This window comes from Microtus pennsylvanicus, chromosome 6 (assembly GCF_037038515.1).
Source record: "Microtus pennsylvanicus isolate mMicPen1 chromosome 6, mMicPen1.hap1, whole genome shotgun sequence".
NCBI classification, from domain to species: Eukaryota; Metazoa; Chordata; class Mammalia; order Rodentia; family Cricetidae; genus Microtus; species Microtus pennsylvanicus.
This window is the reverse complement of record NC_134584.1, coordinates 109,422,401-109,441,521: the sequence shown is the minus strand read 5'-3', so window position 1 is coordinate 109,441,521 and position 19,121 is coordinate 109,422,401. Positions and strand designations below refer to the sequence as shown.

The 19,121-nt window shown below is 50.0% G+C and overlaps 1 protein-coding gene across 2 annotated transcripts; it reads right to left on the bottom strand.

The window, feature by feature from the left end:
* Positions 1-747: 747 nt before the first annotated feature.
* Positions 748-15,920, bottom strand: Marveld3 (MARVEL domain containing 3). 2 transcript variants are annotated; one of them, XM_075977350.1, is made up of 3 exons: positions 15,420-15,920; positions 12,069-12,196; positions 748-2,337 (listed from the first exon to the last, which is right to left on the bottom strand). In XM_075977350.1, the coding sequence occupies exons 1-3, from the start codon at positions 15,809-15,811 to the stop codon at positions 1,700-1,702; spliced, it is 1,158 nt and encodes a 385-aa protein (XP_075833465.1). In that variant the 5' UTR covers positions 15,812-15,920; the 3' UTR covers positions 748-1,699. The 2 variants fall into 2 exon arrangements, with proteins under 2 accessions (XP_075833465.1, XP_075833466.1); XM_075977351.1 differs by lacking the exon at positions 748-2,337 and adding an exon at positions 6,999-7,965.
* Between the last annotated feature and the right edge of the window lie 3,201 nt (positions 15,921-19,121).

Here is a 19,121-nt window from a genome sequence, read left to right as displayed (position 1 = left end):
TTATTGAGGGGTTCATATTTGAATTCCACTACTGTTAAGGCTTCCTTGCCACTCATCAAGTCTTAGTGTGGGGCACGAGTCAGTACTCAGGCCAAGGGTGCCATAGTGAAGCAGACATGCCAATTAAACAGATTTTCTGGTGGCTGTTTTTCCCTGAGCTTTGCTTCATCTCTTAAAAGTTTCCTTCATTTTTATTTAACATTTCAGTGTTTGCCTGCCTATATGTATATGCTTGACCTGTGTGCCTGGTGCCTTCAGACAGCAGAATGGAGTGTTAAATCACTGGAACTGGAGTTACAGATGGTTGTGAGCTGCCATGTGGGTGCTGGGAACTGAACCTGGGTCCTCTGGAAGAGCAGTAAAGCACTCTTAACTGCCTAGCCATCTCTCCAGTCCCTATTTTCCCATTTCTGCATGAGGTTTACTTTTGAACCTTTATCTTGGACAGGCCCCACAAGAATTACTTATGTGCGTGTGACTGTGAGAATGCCATGGTGTGCCCAAGATCATAGGACAACCCTAAGGGAGTTCATTCTCTCTTTCCACCATGTGGGCCCCAGGGATCAGGTTCAGGTCATCGGGCCTGGAAGCAGATGCCTTCACCCACTGAGCCATCTCTCCAGCCAATGAAGACTATGTTTAAAAAAAAAAAAACAACCAAAAGTTAATTCCAATGGAGTACTCTCCCCCAGATGTAATGGCGTAAACGAATGCAGACAGATTGTAAAAATATATATACAGCTTTAATGGAGAAATAGACTTACAGAACCACCGTTCCTGCCGAGACCAGGAAAGCAGAAGCTGCGAGCATGCTTGCCAGATTTATAGGTAAACATTAGCCTGAGGCGAACGCGCCCCCTAAGGGGCGGGACTTATCCCTACACCCAGACACTCACAGATACACGGACATACATACACACATACATAGACACAGACACAACCACAGACACACACACACACACACACCTACTAGAAACAGCTAGTGGCAAATATTTTTACTGGGTCTGTGAAGCTGGAATCCTAAAGAGGACCATGCTAAAAGCATCTCCCTTCCTGTGTAAGTAGCCCAACCCCTCTTCCACCTCTGGAGAACTGCCATGGATGGTACCCTCTAACAACACAGCAGCTCCCTCTGGGAAGGAGAGAGAAACAGTCACTCATTGGAACCCGACCCCACAACTGCCAACTACAACAGTGTGCTGTTGCCCTTTAAAAAAATGATTTTTCTTTTATGCATGAGTGTTTGCCTGCGTGTATGTATATGCACCATGTTTGTGCTGTGCCCCTGGAGTTCAGTAGAGAAACTGTGAACTGTTGTGAGACACAGGGGTGCTGGGAAGGGAACCTGGATCCTCTGTACCAGTGGCCAGTGCCTTTAACAGCTGAGCCATCTCTCCAGCCCTGAAAACTGCCATTCACAGCGGAGGGAGGATGTCTACTATAGCTCTCTGTACATGCAGAATGCATCCTCAGTCCTCAGAATTTCTTCGGCTAGTCTCCTACTTAATACTATCGCCTCACCACATGGCAAGAGTCCTACCACAAGGGCATACCCAGCCTTGCCAGATGGCTTTTTTCAACAAATATGATCTCCCCTCCCGCAACAGACTTTTACAAGGGTAACTCTGCTTAGGTGCCTTGGGGAGCTTGTCTACTCAAGTGCTTGTAGGAGAGGAACAAAGGAGAGTTCCAGATCTCCTTAGAGTGTCTCAGACCACACATATTCTGGGACATCAATGTAATTTCTGTGCTGTTCCTGGCTGGCTTTGTAGCGCTTCTGTTCTCGGTAGCCCCGCAGGGCCAGCACCACGCTGGCTGTGTACATAATCACCAGAAGACAAGCGAAGGTGGCCGCTGCCCCATCCGTGCCCGCCAGCTGGCAGTTCATCCAGGTGAGACCCTTACGGGCATAGAGCCTCTCTCTGTTTTTGCAAGTGTCTGTGGAATTGATGCTCAGTGCACCGTACAGGTAAAAGCCAACGCCCACACAGTAACCTACTGCGGCCAAGAGGCTGAAGGTTGCCTCCGACAGCAGCCACCTCCCAGAGAGCTTCCTTAGACTCTTGGCTCCCTTCAGTAAAACGCCCATCGTGAGGACGCCCAGTCCTAGGGAAACAGCCACGCCGCCATAGATCAGGGGCGACCTCAGGATGGTGTACCGCTGGTCCAGCTGCCGAACCTGCTCCAGTTCTGTACCCTCAAAAGGGGAGTAGTAGTTATTCCCGAAGCCACTGCCGCTGGCAAAGCTGGCGCTGAATCCGGCCAGGACAAAGTAGGAAGCCACGATGCATATGAGAACCATGCCATTCAAAATCACCTCCACTATCTGCACCACACCTGGGGGAAGAGAGAGTCCGGTTTAAGGCTGCATCACTCACCAGGGGAACTAGGGATCCCCTGGCTCCAAAGGGGGTGACCGGCGGGCTCAATTCAGCAACCTGATCAACATTCTTGGTTTTGTCTTTTTTTTTTTAAAGAGTCATTTAAAATTCTAATGCTTGTGGTGGGATCCAGACATTGTGCATTTTAGGCAAGCGCTCTGCCAGTACGCTGTAAAACAACAGCTCCCCCCCCCCCAGAAAAAAATCATTGCCGGTTGGGTGGGTGGAGCGATGGCTCAGGGATAAGAGTACCTGGCTCTTGCATAGGACCTGGGTTGGGTTCCCAGCACCCACACAGTAGCTCCAAAGGATCCAATGTCCTCTTCTGACCTCAGAGGGCGTCAGGTATGCAAGCATTGCACATGCAAAACCTTCATATACATAAAATAAATTCTTATAAAAAATCAAATGTCAACCTGAAAATCTTGGAGGCTTAAAAATTAAAAAAAATTTTTTTTTGACATACGGTCTTGAACTCTCTATCTACCTGTCTCAACCTCCCAAGTATTAGGATTACAGCTGTACAGTACTGCGATTTTACCCTTAGGCATTCACCCTAAAGAAATAGTTACTTGGTAGTTCAAGGAGGAGAACCAGCCTGGGCTACACACTGAGAGCCAGCCTCGAAATTTAAAAAAGGAAGAAAAACACAATAACATGATCGTGAATCTCCTAGTGTTGGCTTTATTTGTAACAGCCGAGTTTTGGGATGACTTTGCCTTGAGCAGTGAATGGTCCAGGTACCCCCATTCCCCACCCCCACCCTGTCTATCTCCAGGGAGTGAGAGGCAGGACCCTGGGTGAATTTCAAAGTATTTATGAGTGGAGGGAAAGTTCTGGTCTCAAAAGGTTACATGATTCCGTCTGAGGAGCGGTCTCAGTGGGACAGAATGCGGCTTACGTGGCGCACCGGCAGTGCCGGGGTGGGAGAAGAGGATGGGTGTGGCTGTGAAGGCGCAGCACTAGCGGGGGCTGCTGGGATGGAGTGTTTCTGGGCGCCCTTGTGGTGAGCACACTAATGACAAAGCTGCACACGGATGAGTGTGAGGGGGGCGGGGGCGGGGGGGCGGTCGGGAAGCGGCGGCAGGGGTGTGTGTGTGAGAGAGAGCTACCCAGCTCTGAAGATCACCACTTTCTTGGGCCCTGCTATCCTCATTCAAGACACACAAGTGCGGGAAAACTACCGAAGGGGACGGAAGGCAGCCCTGTGACTTCTTGTGAAATTTCAAATGAAAAGTTTGAAAAAACCATTACTGTCACGAAGTATAAATTGAAATGTTTCATTCCTGCTCTCCACGCCCCCCAGGACAGTCTTGCTGTGTAGCCCAGATGGTCACAAACTTTTACCCGGTCTCCACGACTTCCAGCATTTTCCCTGCTTCTGTCTCCCGCTCTCTCTGTGTGCGTGCATGCGTGCATGTTTGTGGTGGGAGGCTGTGCATGTACACGTGTCGAGCATCATCCCTCAGGGGTTCTTTTCTTAGAGACAGGGCTGTTGCTGAGCAGGAACTTCACCAGAAAGGCATGAGTAACTACCTACCCGTGCGTTCCAGGGGGGGTCACCGTCTCTGCCTCCCATCTCATCAGCCCAGGACTGACAGGAGCCCACCACCAAGAATGGCTTTTGACACATGGTCTGGGGATCTGAACTGAGGTCCTTATGATTGTGAGACGGGTTCTTTACCCATGAAACCATCTCCTCAGCTCGCTTTCCAGCCTTTCTGTACACAAATAAAAACATCCAAATCTGGTTGCACCTTCCTTCCCCCTCCCTCCCAACACAGCGCAGCACACACACCATCCAGCATCTTGCCTGCTGCTTTCATCCACTATCTGCCAGCGCTATCTCTAGATCAGTCGGCCCAGCCTTGTATGATTCCGGCTCGGTTGTATGGCTGGACCAGTTGGCTCAGCCAGGTTTCTACAGACAGATACTTGTGCTTTTCACGTGTAGGGAACTTCTTAGACGGCTGGAAGATCTGCGGATTCCTCAAAGCACCGAGAGTCAACAGGTGGGCCAAGACTGAAGGCCTCTTGTCTGCTGGCTGTCCCTGTCACTGATCCCTGCAGAAGCTACAGGCTGGACTTCTGGAAGTTTGATTAGCATCCTCCTGGGGTGCAGAGGCGAGAACCTCAAATTCGAATACCAGATTCCATTGTGTGCTCTTTACTGATGTAATCTTGCCTCGCCTCCACTCACTGAAGTCCTTACAAGTGGTAGGCTTTTTGTCTGATGAATGAAGACAAGACTTCCAGCCTCACCCACCTCCCTCCCTCCTAGGCCTGTGGGAGGGGTCAAATGGAAGGGAGAACAGCCACCCCCCTCACCCCCCAGTTGCAGCTTCTGCACTGGAAGATTCCACTGGGGATTGAAAAGCATCTGACCAAGGAACAAAGCTGGCTTTTTCCCAGGGGTGTTCGCTAAAGGACACATTTTACCAACTGTTTATATAGCATTTATGTTTAAGTTACGAATAATCAGAGATCGAGTATACAGGAGGCTATGGATATGTGATACGCGAATACCATGACGTTTTTTATACAGACCAGAGCATGCTCAGATTTGAATACTGAAAGGGGCTCTGGGACCAATCCCCGCGGACACTGACACATGCATGACTAAAACCCCTTGAGAATCATAAAAGAATGGTAAGGCATCTCTGTAATATTCTAAAATGGGAGAAGACAAGGAGAGAATTCTGGAAAAGTGCCGTGTCCCAGAGATTAGGACAGCTATGCACTGCACTAATGGGCACCATGTTTAGCACGGAGGCAGTTAAGGGGCAGCAGCCTTACAATCTTCAGGCGCAGCCAGCTGAGCTTATCTTCTGCAGGCCCACGTGAATTCCTGAAAAGCCAGGGGACACAGCAGCGTGGGGATCTGAGAGTTGAGAAACTGTATTGCTCTTATTTAAAATTCAACATAAGATTCAAACTGCCCATTCTTCAGCCAGGCTCTGTAAGCACAGCAGACGATGAACCAGCCCAGATGTCACTGGTAGGGGGGCAGCTGTCTCCCACACGCCACATCTTTCCCCACCCTGATTTCCCTTCCGTCAGCATGTAGAAACAGAAACACTGTACTGTGCTACAAGAGATGGGAAACATGACCTCTTTCCTTCTGGTACCCATAGCACGCATCTCTTGGCTGAAGTGGTAGAAATCTAGTCTTTCATGTCTTCTAGGTGCCGTGATGACAGGATCTATTACAGGAATACGACTTCAGGGATTATTCCCAGCACCAACTAGCCCAACCTGATAGCTAAACTACCTACCAAACAGTCACAAGTATCTTTAAGCACACTGCTGATGCAGAAAGATACATTAGAGAAAAAGGAAAAAAAGTCAGGCGTTGCAATTTATCTCCCAGTTGGGATGGTTTGGGTCTGCAGAGAGATGGCAGAGGTCTGTGGAAGCAGAGACTCTGAAGTCCCCAGATCTTTACTGTAAGCAGCATCTTCCTGAGCAAGGCTGACTTTGTGGTTGACCATGTAACACTCCGCTTAATTCTCTGTCTACTTCTGCCTTTGCGCTGTCCCTAACTGTTCTGAGGGGGAAAAAATCCAAGGCGAGCAAGTTGGTTTGATCTTTTTATTTTGTGAAAATAAAACAATATGTGCAGTCAAGGTATCTACAGAACAAAAAAATAAAATTAAAATCCCCCTTTTCTTTGGGCAGAATCTCTCACATTGTTCAAGGGGACTTCTAACCATAGGTGACAGAGGTGTGCGCAATTCTGCCCCTAAGCCCAAAGTGTTCTAAATCAATCCATGGCATTTAAGTAAATAATGAAACCGCTGCCTCCAAATTAATTTTTTCCTTTGAAATGCTTGGATTCCCCTCAAGCAAAGAACAGATTTGCTTGCAACATAATACACTGAAATGGCCCCACGCTGGAATTCACAGAGTCCAGTCCATGAAGTTATCTGGCCAAAAGTAACACTCCTCTGCAGGGAAAAAGACTTTACATTCTTTTCTTCTGGGCAGGTCCCGACCAGCTGCGGGGCTAAGTTCTTCATACAATGGCACATTTACAAGAGGGTACAAATGCGTATTGAGAGCTGGGGCCACCGTAAGGGGCCTGTAGAATGGTTTCTTTGCAGCTCAGTGAATTTAATCTGATTCTCTTTTCCTTATGCTATGCCCTCACCCTGAAGTTTTTCTGGGAGTGTCCCCCAGAATCCACAGAGTTGAAGAAATGCAGGGACCAGATGGTGTGGAGATGCCTGGGGCACCAACTGAAGAGATCCAAGTTTAGAACAGACAATTCAGGTGGAGCTGTCTCCTGTCGATGAACTTGTTGTGAGCTCTAAGGAGAAGGTTCCAATGCAATTGTCCCTGCCCTGATGTGAAGTGCCCTTCGCCTTCCTGCTGTGGGTCCTGGCCTTTACCAGCTCCTTATTTGATTTTTTTGTTTTTGTTGTTTTTTTCTTTTTCTTTTTTTTCTTTTTTTTTTTCTTTTTTCTTTTGGTTTTTCGAGACAGGGTTTTTCTGTAGTTTTGAGTCTGTCCTGGAAGTAGCTCTTGTAGACCAGGCTGGCCTCGAACTCACAGAGATCCGCCTGCCTTGGCCTCCTGAGTGCTGGGATTAAAGGTGCGTACCACCACTTCTTGGTTGTTTTGTTTTTTTTTCCCAGCTCCTTCTTTAGCTGGCTTGGAGACAGGGTCTTGCTGTTTAGCCCAGGCTAGACTTGAACTCTCGAGTCTGCTGCCACAGCCTTATAAGTGCTAGGATTATAAGATTACAGACCTGTACCACCATGTCTAGCTCTAGTGTTTTGGATTTTGATATATTTTTGGTTAGGTCCACATCCATAGAAGATTCTGGAAACCAGAGAAACACTTCTCCAGGCAACCAGAAGCTCAGCCCAGCATACCCACATTGGCTTGGTCCACATGAAAGAAGAATTCTTGTGAAAGATCATGGTTGAAAGTGCCTTCTATCATGTATACTCGGCAGAACATTCTAGAAGTCTAAAACTCAAGCATTTCTGCGGGCTTCTCCTTCAGCTTCTTGACTTTACGGTAACCCTTAAAGGCCAGGACAGCTCCCACGGCAAAGACCACAATGCCCATGGCGGCAAAGACTCCTGCTCCTATGTCTCCCCCGTGCATACCACAGCTGAAGCCACTGTAACCTTTGCTCTGGTACAGGGCCTCCCTCTCCTTACACACATCTGAGCTGTAGGCAGCTGAGAGGTGCTGGAAGAAGAAGTACGAGGCTGGGATGTACGCCCCAGCGATGAGCACATCCATCAAGCCCTCGATCACCAGCCATGGCGGACAGTGCCATGGGACCCGCAGGATACCCCCGAGGATGAGGAGACAGGAGAAGGTCATGAGGGCTCCACTGTAGGCCATTGCTGCAGTAACTGTGGGCAGCTTGAGCTGATAGAATTGCACATCCAGCTGCTGGGCTTTCTCCCCATCAGCACCACTGAAGCCACTATAAGCCCCTCCGTACTGGTAGTAGTAAATCCCGCCCAGGCTGGTGATGCCTGTGTAGCCCCCTGTGGAGTTGTAAGAGACAGAACTGCAGGCCAAGATCAACAAGTTGAGCAGAACCTCCAGCATCTGGCAGCAGGCTGTAAGGAGAGGGTGTTACTGTTTCGAGATGCTGTCTTTGCACCAGGAGACTCTCACTACCCTTCCAGCCGGTTCCTTCTGCCCAGCTAGTGTGAGGTGGTAGCATGAACGCTTTTGTGAAATTCTTTTGACTGAAAAGCATAACACTCAGAAAAGCCACATAGGGCTAAGTGGTGGTGGTGCACACCTTTAATCCCAGTACTCAGGGGGCAGAGTCAGGTAGATCTCTGAGTTCAAGCCAGCCTGGTTTAAAGAGTGAGTTTCAGGACAGCCAGGGTCACACACAGAAAAACCCTGCCTTGAAAAACAAAACCAAAAAGCCAAGCAGGGATGGCTGTCAGTAAAGAGCTTGCCTTCTAAGCACGAGAACTAGATCCCCAGCACCCACGTAAAATACTAGGCATGGTGGCACATGACTGTAACCCCAGTATTGGGAGGCAGAGGTAGGAAGGTCAGGAGTTCTTGTCCAGCCTTAACTACATAGTAAATTTGAGACCAGCCTGGACTATATGAGTTCTACCCCCTCTCTACATACACATGTCCCCCCATCTCAGGAAATCTAAGTTTTAATTCTAAATATATTTTTATATCTCTGTAAACATAATCTACTTTAGAGATTTATCTTTAATTTTTATTATTTACACATGTCAGTATTTGCGCATGTGCCCAAAAGCCAGAAGAAGATGCCAGATATCCTGGCGCTTAGTTACAGACATTTGTGAGCTGCCGGATGTGGTGTGCAGCCTAACACGGGTCCTTATCATAGAGCAGCAAGCGCTGTTACCCCTGAGCCATCTCTCCAGCCCTTCCTCAGGACTTTAAAAGGTGTAGAGATTATTATAATGGTTTCACCATGGAGCACAGGTTAGCCCGGAACTCTGGATCCTTCTGCTTTAGTTTCTCAGGTGCGTCACCATGAATTTAAACAATTCAATGGGATGAAGGGACATCTAGATTTCTCCAGTGCACTGCTATGTGACAAACATTTTTTTGTGTGTGTGGTACTAGGGATGGGAGCCCAGAGCCTCCATAGCCTACATACGCTTACTGTACATGCATGCCTGTGTAGTGTCTGGCCTTTGTCATGTTAGCGCTGGGGGTGGAGATGAGGGATCCCAGGGGCTCGCTGGTCAGCCAGCCAATGAGAGACCCCATCTTAAAACACAAGGTGGAAAGCACTTGAGGAATGATGTCGGAATTGTCCTCTGGCCTCCATGCACTTGCAGACATGCATGGACACACACACACACAAGGGGGGAAATGACTATACTAATTGGAAGAAAACTGAAAATTTTGTTTTATTTTATTTATTTGAGAAAGCGCTTTCCTGAAACTTGTGGTCCTCCCACCTCAGCCTCCCAAGTGCTAGAATTTCAAGTGTGTCTCATGAAGCCCAGCTAGTCTATTTTGTTTTGAGATAGTCTATGTCACCTTGGTTGATCTAAATCATGGACTCAACTGACCCCCTCGCCTCAGCCTCCTAGGTGGCTGGGGTTGCTGCTGCGTGCCTCCGTCCTGGCTGAAAGGTCAGACTTTCAAAGGTGCTTTGCAGTGATGGTTGGAGCTACCAGAAAGTACAAACTGCTGCAATTTAAGAGCTAAGCTAAACCCTATCTTGAAAAACTAAAACAAGAAGAAGAAGAGGAGGAGGAGGAGGAGGAGGAGGAGGAGGAGGAGGAAGAAAAGAAGGGGGAGGCGAAGAAGAAGAAGAAGAAGAAGAAGAAGAAGAAGAAGAAGAAGAAGAAGAAGAAGAAGAAGAAGAAGAAGAAGAAGAAGAAGAAGACGACAACTAAGCTTGTAAGGATAGGGGAGAGCAAGACGGTGGAGAGGGAGAAGTGTTCCCTATACAAATGAGCTGAGACTTACATCTTCTAATCATGGAACTAGCCCTACACACCTGTCCCTCCAAACAGTCAATGAACAGAATCTACACTCACAGAGGACTGGGGTGGGGTCAAGGGAAGCCTCATGTGTGCAAGCCACATGCACACTGCTTTCAATCTGATCTTTACTTCCAGCCCCTAAAGATGTCTCTATCTGTGAGTTCTTTCTTGCAGTGAAGTTGGCTCTAATCTTTTTCTGTCAGTCTGAGTGTTCCACTTAACTTTCTAGGGGTGAATCACAGAGCAGACTTCAGAGTGTCCCCAGAGGGCCACAGGCTGCCCTGTGTACTGGGAGGAGTGGAATGACACGATTTCACTGACAAAGAAAAAGCCACAAAGGATCCACTCCACTGTGGACTTAAATGCCTTCAGGTGGCCTGTACCCAGGCTTGTCTTCCTGCTCCAGCCTGTCCTAATGCAGATGGCTGTCTCGCCACTTGGTGCTCGCCTGTGCACCGGTATAGGAGCACCAAACACCAGCGTTCTTCACCAGCACCCATCTGTTGCTTTCTGAGGGCCGAACCATCTTCAAGCTTTCCAACAGACCAGGACTTCCATACCCAACCGCCAGGCTCAAAGTGAAATAGCCAGAAGCAATCAAATCTAAATCTAGGTATGTTTTGGTCAGAAGCCCAGGCCCTGCCCATCCTCTTGGTAAATCAATCACAGAAAGAAAGAAAAGAGAGGAAGGAAGGAAGGAAGGAAGGAAGGAAGAAGGAAGAAACCTTGTTAGCCAGCCTCAGACTTGCTCCTGTTATTTACAGCACAAGAGAAGAATGTTCCCCAAGGAAACGCTTTGAGGCCTTAGGCTGGGGTTCCTGGTTTCACTTCCAGTGCCTTCACTTAGTGACTGTGTGACCTGGGTAACTTGCTGTGCCTCTCTGAGCCTGAGTTGTGGAGAGGATTGAAGACATGGCTGGCAGCAGCGTATGTAAACCCTGTAGTCAGATGGCTTAGAGGCTTCCCATCAAAGTTCTTCCTAATCCTGTAATCACTACTCCTTGCCATCACCTCCAGCACACCTTCAGCTGTGGACTCCATGATTTCCCCCCTGTAGGCTGGGATGCTTCCACACTTAGTCACGGGCAGCCTCAGCGGACTAACCAACCACGAATCCCCTGCACCGTCGGGTTCACCCTGACAAACCAGATTTTCCTCCTTGCTGGCAAGACCAGGACCTGGGAGGCCAGGCTGGTAGGAAGTGACTGCTGAGTCGTAACACTAGTGACAATGTTAAAGGCTCCATAAGTCCATTCTGTTTTGTCTGACACAGGGCTTCCTACAATTCAGGCTGGTCTCTGAACTCCTGGTCCTCCTGTACCCCCTGACCACATGCCACCATGCCATAGTTTTTGCTTTATTTGTGCATCTATATGCACATGTGGGGAGGTCAGAGGACAAGCTGGGGAAGTTGATTCTCTCCTTTCACCAAGTAGGGTCTAAGGATTGAACTTGGGTCGGCAGGCTTGACAGCATACCCCTGAGCCATCATACTGGCCCCATCTTTTGTTTTTCATGAAAGAGAAAATATTAATGCACTCGGTGTGTGGAAGGGATATGTAGCTGTATGACACGTTTGTTTTTCTCTATGCATGAATATGATTTTGTTTGTTATTTGAGATAGGGTCTTGCTATGTCACCCAAGCTGTCCCAGAACTCACGGCAATCCTGCCTAAACTGGGATTACAGACAGGCAAGTCACCATGCTAGGCTGTAAGTTTGGTCTTAATGTAAACTCTATCCATGCTATGCATCTCAGTCAATGAGGAGTGAAAGCCAGGGCCCAACTGCTTGGCATCAGGTCTCTAAGGAGACCATCCTTTCTTGTTTGGCTTCAGGAGCAAGTTGGGTATTTGCTGGCATGACGTTCCCTCTATGGAGCTTGCTGTGCCAGAGGGGCCACTCCACCACAAGCACCTCACAGGACACCGAACACGCCAACTTCCCCCAGGGGGCTGAGAGGTGGAAGCATGCTTGACCCAAGCTCAGAGCCAAGCACCCTGGATAAGCTTGTGGAGCCTCATTGCCCTGTTCAGACCTTCCTGTCTTTTCTTTTAAGCAAGAACCCCATGCAAGCATGGAAATGAGAATACTAGGAACCCAAGGGGACAATTTCAATGAGCTTTGAATTCACCAACTCACACCCATCCAACCCCTACCTTGCCTCTCCTCAAGCCATTTGCAATATAAATGGTCAGATGGGGTTCCCCAAGGCTCACCTCTCCCTGAGCACAAGTATTTGCATTGGTGACATTCCAGGAGCCCCTCGGCTTCAGACTTGTAATATTCCTCTTCCTGTCGTTCAGGCCGGGAGTGCAGGGACACATATCTCTCCGAAGCAAGTTCACTGCAACCAAGGAGCACGCAGACATTAGGGACGGGATGGCAACTCAATTTATTTAGTATTAAGGCTTCATTTATAGTTTTAAAAAATACATTCCTCAGCATGCAGCCTAGGCTTGCCTTAAACATGTGATCCTCCTGCCTCAGCCTCTGAAGTGCTGGGTCACACTGGTATCATGCCCACTGGTATCAGAACTCTCAACTCAGTAAGGAACTTGGCCTTGAACCGCTGATCCTCTTGCCTCCACCTTCCAAGTGCTGGGATTATAGTCATATACCATCACACCCAGCCAGGCTACTTTTGAGATCTGTCATTTCCTCCTTGGCCACCCTCGCACCTTCTGTCTCTTTTTGTCCTTTCTTTTGTCTAATATATGCTGGGCTCTGCCCGAGATTCAACAGGAGGCTGCATTCTACTTGGTGGATTCGGGGAGTTTTCTAAGACATAGATGTCGTCCCATCTTTCTTTGGTTTGAAATCCTTAATCAGTTCATCAGTACACAGGAGGCTGAGCACACAGGAGGCTCTTGCACTGTGCACACTCACAGCCTAGGCGCACTGACTACACAGGAGGCTCCTGCACTGTGCACACTCACAGCCTAGGCACACTGACTACACAGGAGGCTCCTGCACTGTGCACACTCACAGCCTAGGCACACTAAGCCCACAGGAGGCTCCTGCACTGTGCACACTCACAGCCTAGGCACACTAAGCACACAGGAGGCTCCTGCACTGTGCACACTCACAGCCTAGGCACACTAAGCACACAGGAGGCTCCTGCACTGTGCACACTCACAGCCTAGGCACACTAAGCACACAGGAGGCTCCTGCACTGTGCACACTCACAGCCTAGGCACACTAAGCACACAGGAGGCTCCTGCACTGTGCACACTCACAGCCTAGGCACACTAAGCACACAGGAGGCTCCTGCACTGTGCACACTCACAGCCTAGGCACACTAAGCACACAGGAGGCTCCTGCACTGTGCACACTCACAGCCTAGGCGCACTGACTACACAGGAGGCTCCTGCACTGTGCACACTCACAGCCTAGGCACACTAAGCCCACAGGAGGCTCCTGCACTGTGCACACTCACAGCCTAGGCACACTGAGCACACAGGAGGCTCCTGCACTGTGCACACTCACAGCCTAGGCACACTAAGCACACAGGAGGCTCCTGCACTGTGCACACTCACAGCCTAGGCACACTAAGCCCACAGGAGGCTCCTGCACTGTGCACACTCACAGCCTAGGCACACTAAGCCCACAGGAGGCTCCTGCACTGTGCACACTCACAGCCTAGGCGCACTGACTACACAGGAGGCTCCTGCACTGTGCACACTCACAGCCTAGGCACACTAAGCCCACAGGAGGCTCCTGCACTGTGCACACTCACAGCCTAGGCGCACTAAGCACACAGGAGGCTCCTGCACTGTGCACATTCACAGCCTAGGCGCACTAAGCACACAGGAGGCTCCTGCACTGTGCACACTCACAGCCTAGGCACACTGGGCCAGCAGCAGTGAGCAATCCTCCACCCCTAACAAGGACCCAGGCCTCTGGTCACTGAGGAAGTTGTTTTTCTGCTTGAAACACCTTCTGTCTTCCTCTTCCATCTTCCTTCCACGGAACTCAGCTCTAGGCCACCTTCTTGGGATCCTGTCTAAGCTTAGACAGGAGCCCAGATTTTTTCTTTCCAAAGCCCAGCTTTTTCTGTAAGAACTGATTTCACATTGGGCTGCGGTTGGCTGCTTCACTGCCATCTTCCTGCACTGGTCTCTGAACCCTGACAGTAAATGACTGCATCCCGGCCCCTGTATCCCCTCCTTCCAATAAATGCTTACAAGGGCAGAGAGAAGCTGCCCTTTGGCCTCAACCCGCTAAATAAGCAACAAGCAAATGCATTTCTTTGGTTCACTTTGGGGTGAGGTGGGGTAACCAGGGCTCTGGTTTATGAGGAAACCTACAAATGAACTTCTTTTTTTTACTCCTGTGGTTGCAGTTCAAGATGGGTTCAGTCAGAGAAAACAATAGTTGGTGTCAAAGATTGAAAGAGCAGAAGGAATCTAGGCGTAGCTTTTGTAATGAATGCTAGTTGGTTTTAGATAGTGTAACGTAAACTCATGATAGCAGCCTTTCCCAAGGCTAACAGCAGAGGCCAGGTATCAGAACAGGACCTAGTAGCAGCTAAAAGGGTTGTCTCTGACTGTGGCTCAGACCTGCTTGCAAGAGAAAGACGGGAGCGGGAGCTGAAATGATAACGACAAGACCATGCCTTGATGGGGATGCTTAGACACGCTAAGATTGCCAGGGCATAGATGTCATCCCATCTTCTTTGGTTTGAAATCCTTAAACCTTTCATCAATGCATAGCGTGCGCCCGTGTACACACGTACACACGTACACACGTACACACGTATACACACACACACACACACACACACGCTGAAACATCCAGTCCCACCTGAGGACCGTTTTCTTTGTTTCGGTCATCAGGGGCAACATCTCTTTTATTCCATTCACTCACTCTGCAGAGCCCAGCTCCTTGCCTGCACATGGGATAACATCTGTGGAACTGGATGGCACGCTGACTCTCTAGGAGGGGGTGTGGTGACCAGGCCACCTGTGATCCTCCTTACTGTCCCCATTCACAAACCTTCCAGGACACAGGTGTTCAGGGGACTTCAGGGTCCTACAGGTGAAGTCCGAGGGTGGGGTTTAAGCAAGCCTAAGATTTGAAAGAAGCGGCTTAGAAAGACCTCACTGATGAAGGGGTTACAAACCCACTGGAGAACTTCAGGTGGCCTTGATTTCTAGTTTAAAAGCGCAGCTTCTGCCATATTGTCTTGGCAGGAGGGGCAAGTCCAGCTATGAACTCTTCTTGAGCTAACTTAGTTTACCTCCCCTCGCCCCACCCCGCCGAGCCCCGACACCTGGAAACTGGACTTTGAAACGTATGGAGGGCTAACTTGAGAAAAGGGTGTAAAGCGTAAGTCTTGGGGCCACTTGAGTGTAGCTTCCAGCTAGCCCCACCCACCTAGCCTTCTAAGCCGTTCCGGTTTCGGTCCTGAAACTCTTTCTTCCCCTGGTTCCAGGGCCTTCCATTTCTCCTTTGGTAATTAAGTTCAAACAAAGGCTTGGGGACGTCGTAGAGTCACCCCCGAGCGCCAGCTAGGATAGGTAGCCGACGGGGCACGGTCCGGGTCCCCAGCAGGTGCACCCCCTCACCTGTCCAACCCGCCGCGCCCGAGGCCCTGCTTCCGCGGCGGCTCCGGGCCCCCCCAGGGCGCGGGCCTGGAGGTCGGGGCTGTGTCCCAGCTGGGCACCCAGGGCTCGGGCCGCGCACGGCTTTGGCGGGGCCTGTCCCAGGCTCTTTGTTCAGCTGCACGATGGCCCGCGTCCCTGTGTCCGTCCTGGCGCGGGTCTCGGTCCGTTCTCCTTTCCCTGCCCTCTCGACGGTCCCCGTTTCTTCTCACGTCACCGTTCCTCTCCCTGTGTCTGTCCCCGGCTCTGTCCCGCGGCCGCTCGACGTGGCGGTCTCGGTCCGGGTGCGGGCGCCGGTCTGGGTCTCGCTCTCTCGGACGGGCCCGGGGCTCGCGAGTCCCCAAAGGATCTTCCATGGCCCGGTTCCTGTCCCCGCCCGGAAACGACCCGAGGGCAACAACCAACCACAAGTTTTCCAGGCAGGTGCCCACGGCTTCAGGACGGGGCGGCGGCAGCTCACCTGGGCGCACGCGCACTCGCCCTCGGGCGGTCCCGAGGGGGCGCACCTGCTCCTGGCCGCCAGGGGGCAGTCGTGGTGACCAGCAGAGGAGGTGGGAATGGAGGTGGGCGGCAGATTCTTGTCGAAATAGCTGTCAGCCCTAGGTGTTAGGGGATTAACAAAGGTAAGTGACCCAAAGAGCAGGTGATGTGATGTGGCCAAATCAGCTCAGCCTTCAAATGCTGTCTGTCTTTTAGGAGAGACGTCGGGAAGCCAGACCAATCATCTACGTATTTACTTTCGTGGTACTGGGCTTTAATCCCAGGGCCTTGCATGGCAAGGTAAGTGTGCTACTGGGCAATACCCCCAGTTGTAAAGATCATTAAACCCACTGAGACAGTTTCGTGCTACTGGGCATGTGTTTGAACCTTCTGATAGAGAACTTAACAGTGGGAGGAGTTGGTAACATTGCTTCTCTAAAGTTGGGTGGAGTGACCCCAGTGAAGCCAGCAGTGGTTTTTTCCTGTTGACCAACGTACAAAGCATCTTGGGTTTACATCCCCCAAGTGTACCCATGAACTCAACCATCCATCCTTCTTCTTAGCCACCCACCCAGCCAGCCAGCCAGCCCTACCCACTCACTCATCCAGCCTCCCATCCACTGTTCCCCTCCCTCCTTAGAGAAGCTGTATTGCCAGTACATCTAATATATATTTAAGAGAAAGAACAAAAAAAAAGGAAAAGAAAAAACTATTCTATTCATGATTGTCAGTCTTTAATTTTGCCAAGCAAGGATATTTGAAAACCCAGGAAACTGGCTTCTGTTTGTGTTTTCAGCAAGTGTGCTAAAGCACCTGACCTGGCAGGTGCTGGAGAAGCTGCAGGGAAGTCCCCTTGGACAGAGTACACTAGCGTGTGCTGGACAAGAAGGTGGAAAGGCAATGTTCTGTGTGGACCAAGGAATCGGTGACTCTGGGAGCTGTTCTTAAATTGTGCTTTTCAAGTCATTTGAGGGAATGCCTGCTTGGAGACCCACTCTGACTGTTGATCTGACCCCTGTTTCCAGATGTGAGTCTGGTGACATCCCCTGTGTCTCCAGACTTCACCATGGTGCCTGGGGCTGAGTACATGCTCCAGCTGGACTGAGAGATGTCCCTTGGATGGGCTCTGAAGAAGGGTCATAGCAGCAGGCAGTGTCTTTCCTGAGCTTTGATATAGGACTGTCTTGGCATTTCATTCGGCATAGCTGGAAGCACAGCCCTGTGGCTCCCACCCATGGAGATGGGCGCTGGGGGCAGCTAGAAGTCTTTGTGGTCCCCTAAAGAGTTGTCTCTGTTGGCTCATCCATGCTGTTTCATCTCTGCTTTGAGAATGGTAGAAACTGGCCTCCTGGCCATTCCTGTAGAGGCTTTGATGTCCGGCTCTATGTCAGGTTCTGCCAATGTCACCACTAAGGCTACAGGATGCAGAGTTAGAGCCTTACAAACTCCAGAGGACCGCCCTTCCTCACCCCTGCACCCATCCATGGCTCCATCACCATCATGCAGAACGTTAATCTCTGAAATCCCTTTCCAACTCAGTAGTCTAAAACACGAGCCAGGTATCACGGGGGGGGGGGGGAGGGACACATCTTCAATTCCAGCCCGTGATCTCTATAAATTACACATTGAAAGACTGAAGCAGGAGGATTGCCAGTGTGAGACCTCTCTTGTCTATACAGTGAGCTCCAGGCTAGCCAGGGCTACTTAGCAAAATACTGTCTCAAAAAAGGGGGTTGTGTCTCGCTGATAGGAGGCGTGTCTCAGGCCCCAGGTTCAACCCTCAATACCACCAGAAAATTGCAAAGGAAATCACTGACACCGGGCAGAGGAGACGGCCCAGTGAGCACTTGCTGCTCAGCTGTGAGGACTTGAGTTCGGGTCCCCCAGAATGTACGTAACACTGGCTGAGGTAGCACACATCTGTATCCAGGCACTCCTACAATGAGACAGGAGGTGGAGAGAGGGGATTCCTCCCAGACACTAGCCTGAGCTATGCAGTGGTGAACAAGAAACCCTGTCTAAACAAGGTGGAAAATGAATGCACAAACCCAAAATCGTTCTTTGACCTTCACAAGTATGCCATGCTTGCATACACACACACACACACACACACACACACAGAGAGAGAGAGAGAGAGAGAGAGAGAGAGAGAGAGAGAGAGAGAGAGAAAGAGAGAAAGAGAGAGAGAGACTGTTTTAAAAGACGAGAGAGAGATTATTTTAAAAGACCCCTCCCCAAAAGTTTAAAATCCAAAGTGTTACCCAAATTGGACACGTTGGGTCAAATGCCCCAGAGCTGTGAGCTTAGTCACAATCTTCTGAAACACAATGAAGGGACAGACACAGGCAGACATATGCACTGTAAAAGTGAGAAGTAGAATGGAGGAGAAGGAGATAGCCCAGAGCCAGCGAAGCCCAGAGCCAGCAGAGCCCAGAGCCAGCAGAGCTTCCTTCCGATAGCTTGACCAAGTCTGGCTGTCCCAGGCCTGCCTTTCTGACCACTGTCTCCTCTATAGGCTCTGTTTACATCTTCTTTCGAGGGCTCAGCTCACTCAGCTCAGTCCATAATATATATTTGTGCTTTTATAAATGGGCCTATTATTTGGCTTTACTTTGCAGAGTAAGTTCCATGAAGGTGGGGACTAACTGGTTCCCTGCTAAGTCTCCAGTGCCTAGAACATGGTACCTGTTCAATGAATGGATGAGTAGCCCTGCAGGATGAGCAGGAGGGAGCTGCATGGGTGCCACTGCCAGGAAACAAGCTCTGACCCCCACCCAGATGAACGTGCCCTCACCTTTAAGCACCTCTAGGGCTTTGCTTCAGACACTCTGGATTTTCCCTGCTTTCTTTCTCTCTTCCATTCATCATTAAAACCCCGCCCCCTGTCCTCCAAGCCCACTAAGGACAGGACATTCAGTCATCTATGGATGCTCTCTCAGCGCACTAAGTCAGGATTTGCTGAGTGGCCATGCAGATGGCTCGCTGTCCTTTGTGTCTCTCTCAGAGCTTTGCTGAGCAGGTAGGGCCTGAGGTTTCTCTGTGTGAGGCTGGGAAGGTTTCAGAATTAGAGGAAAGTAGCGTGTGTATGCGTGCGCGCGCGTGTGTGTGTTGTATGAATGTATGTGTGTAACTGCTGTGTACACATATGAATGTGTATGTGTGCCTGCGTGCGAAGACCAGAAGTTA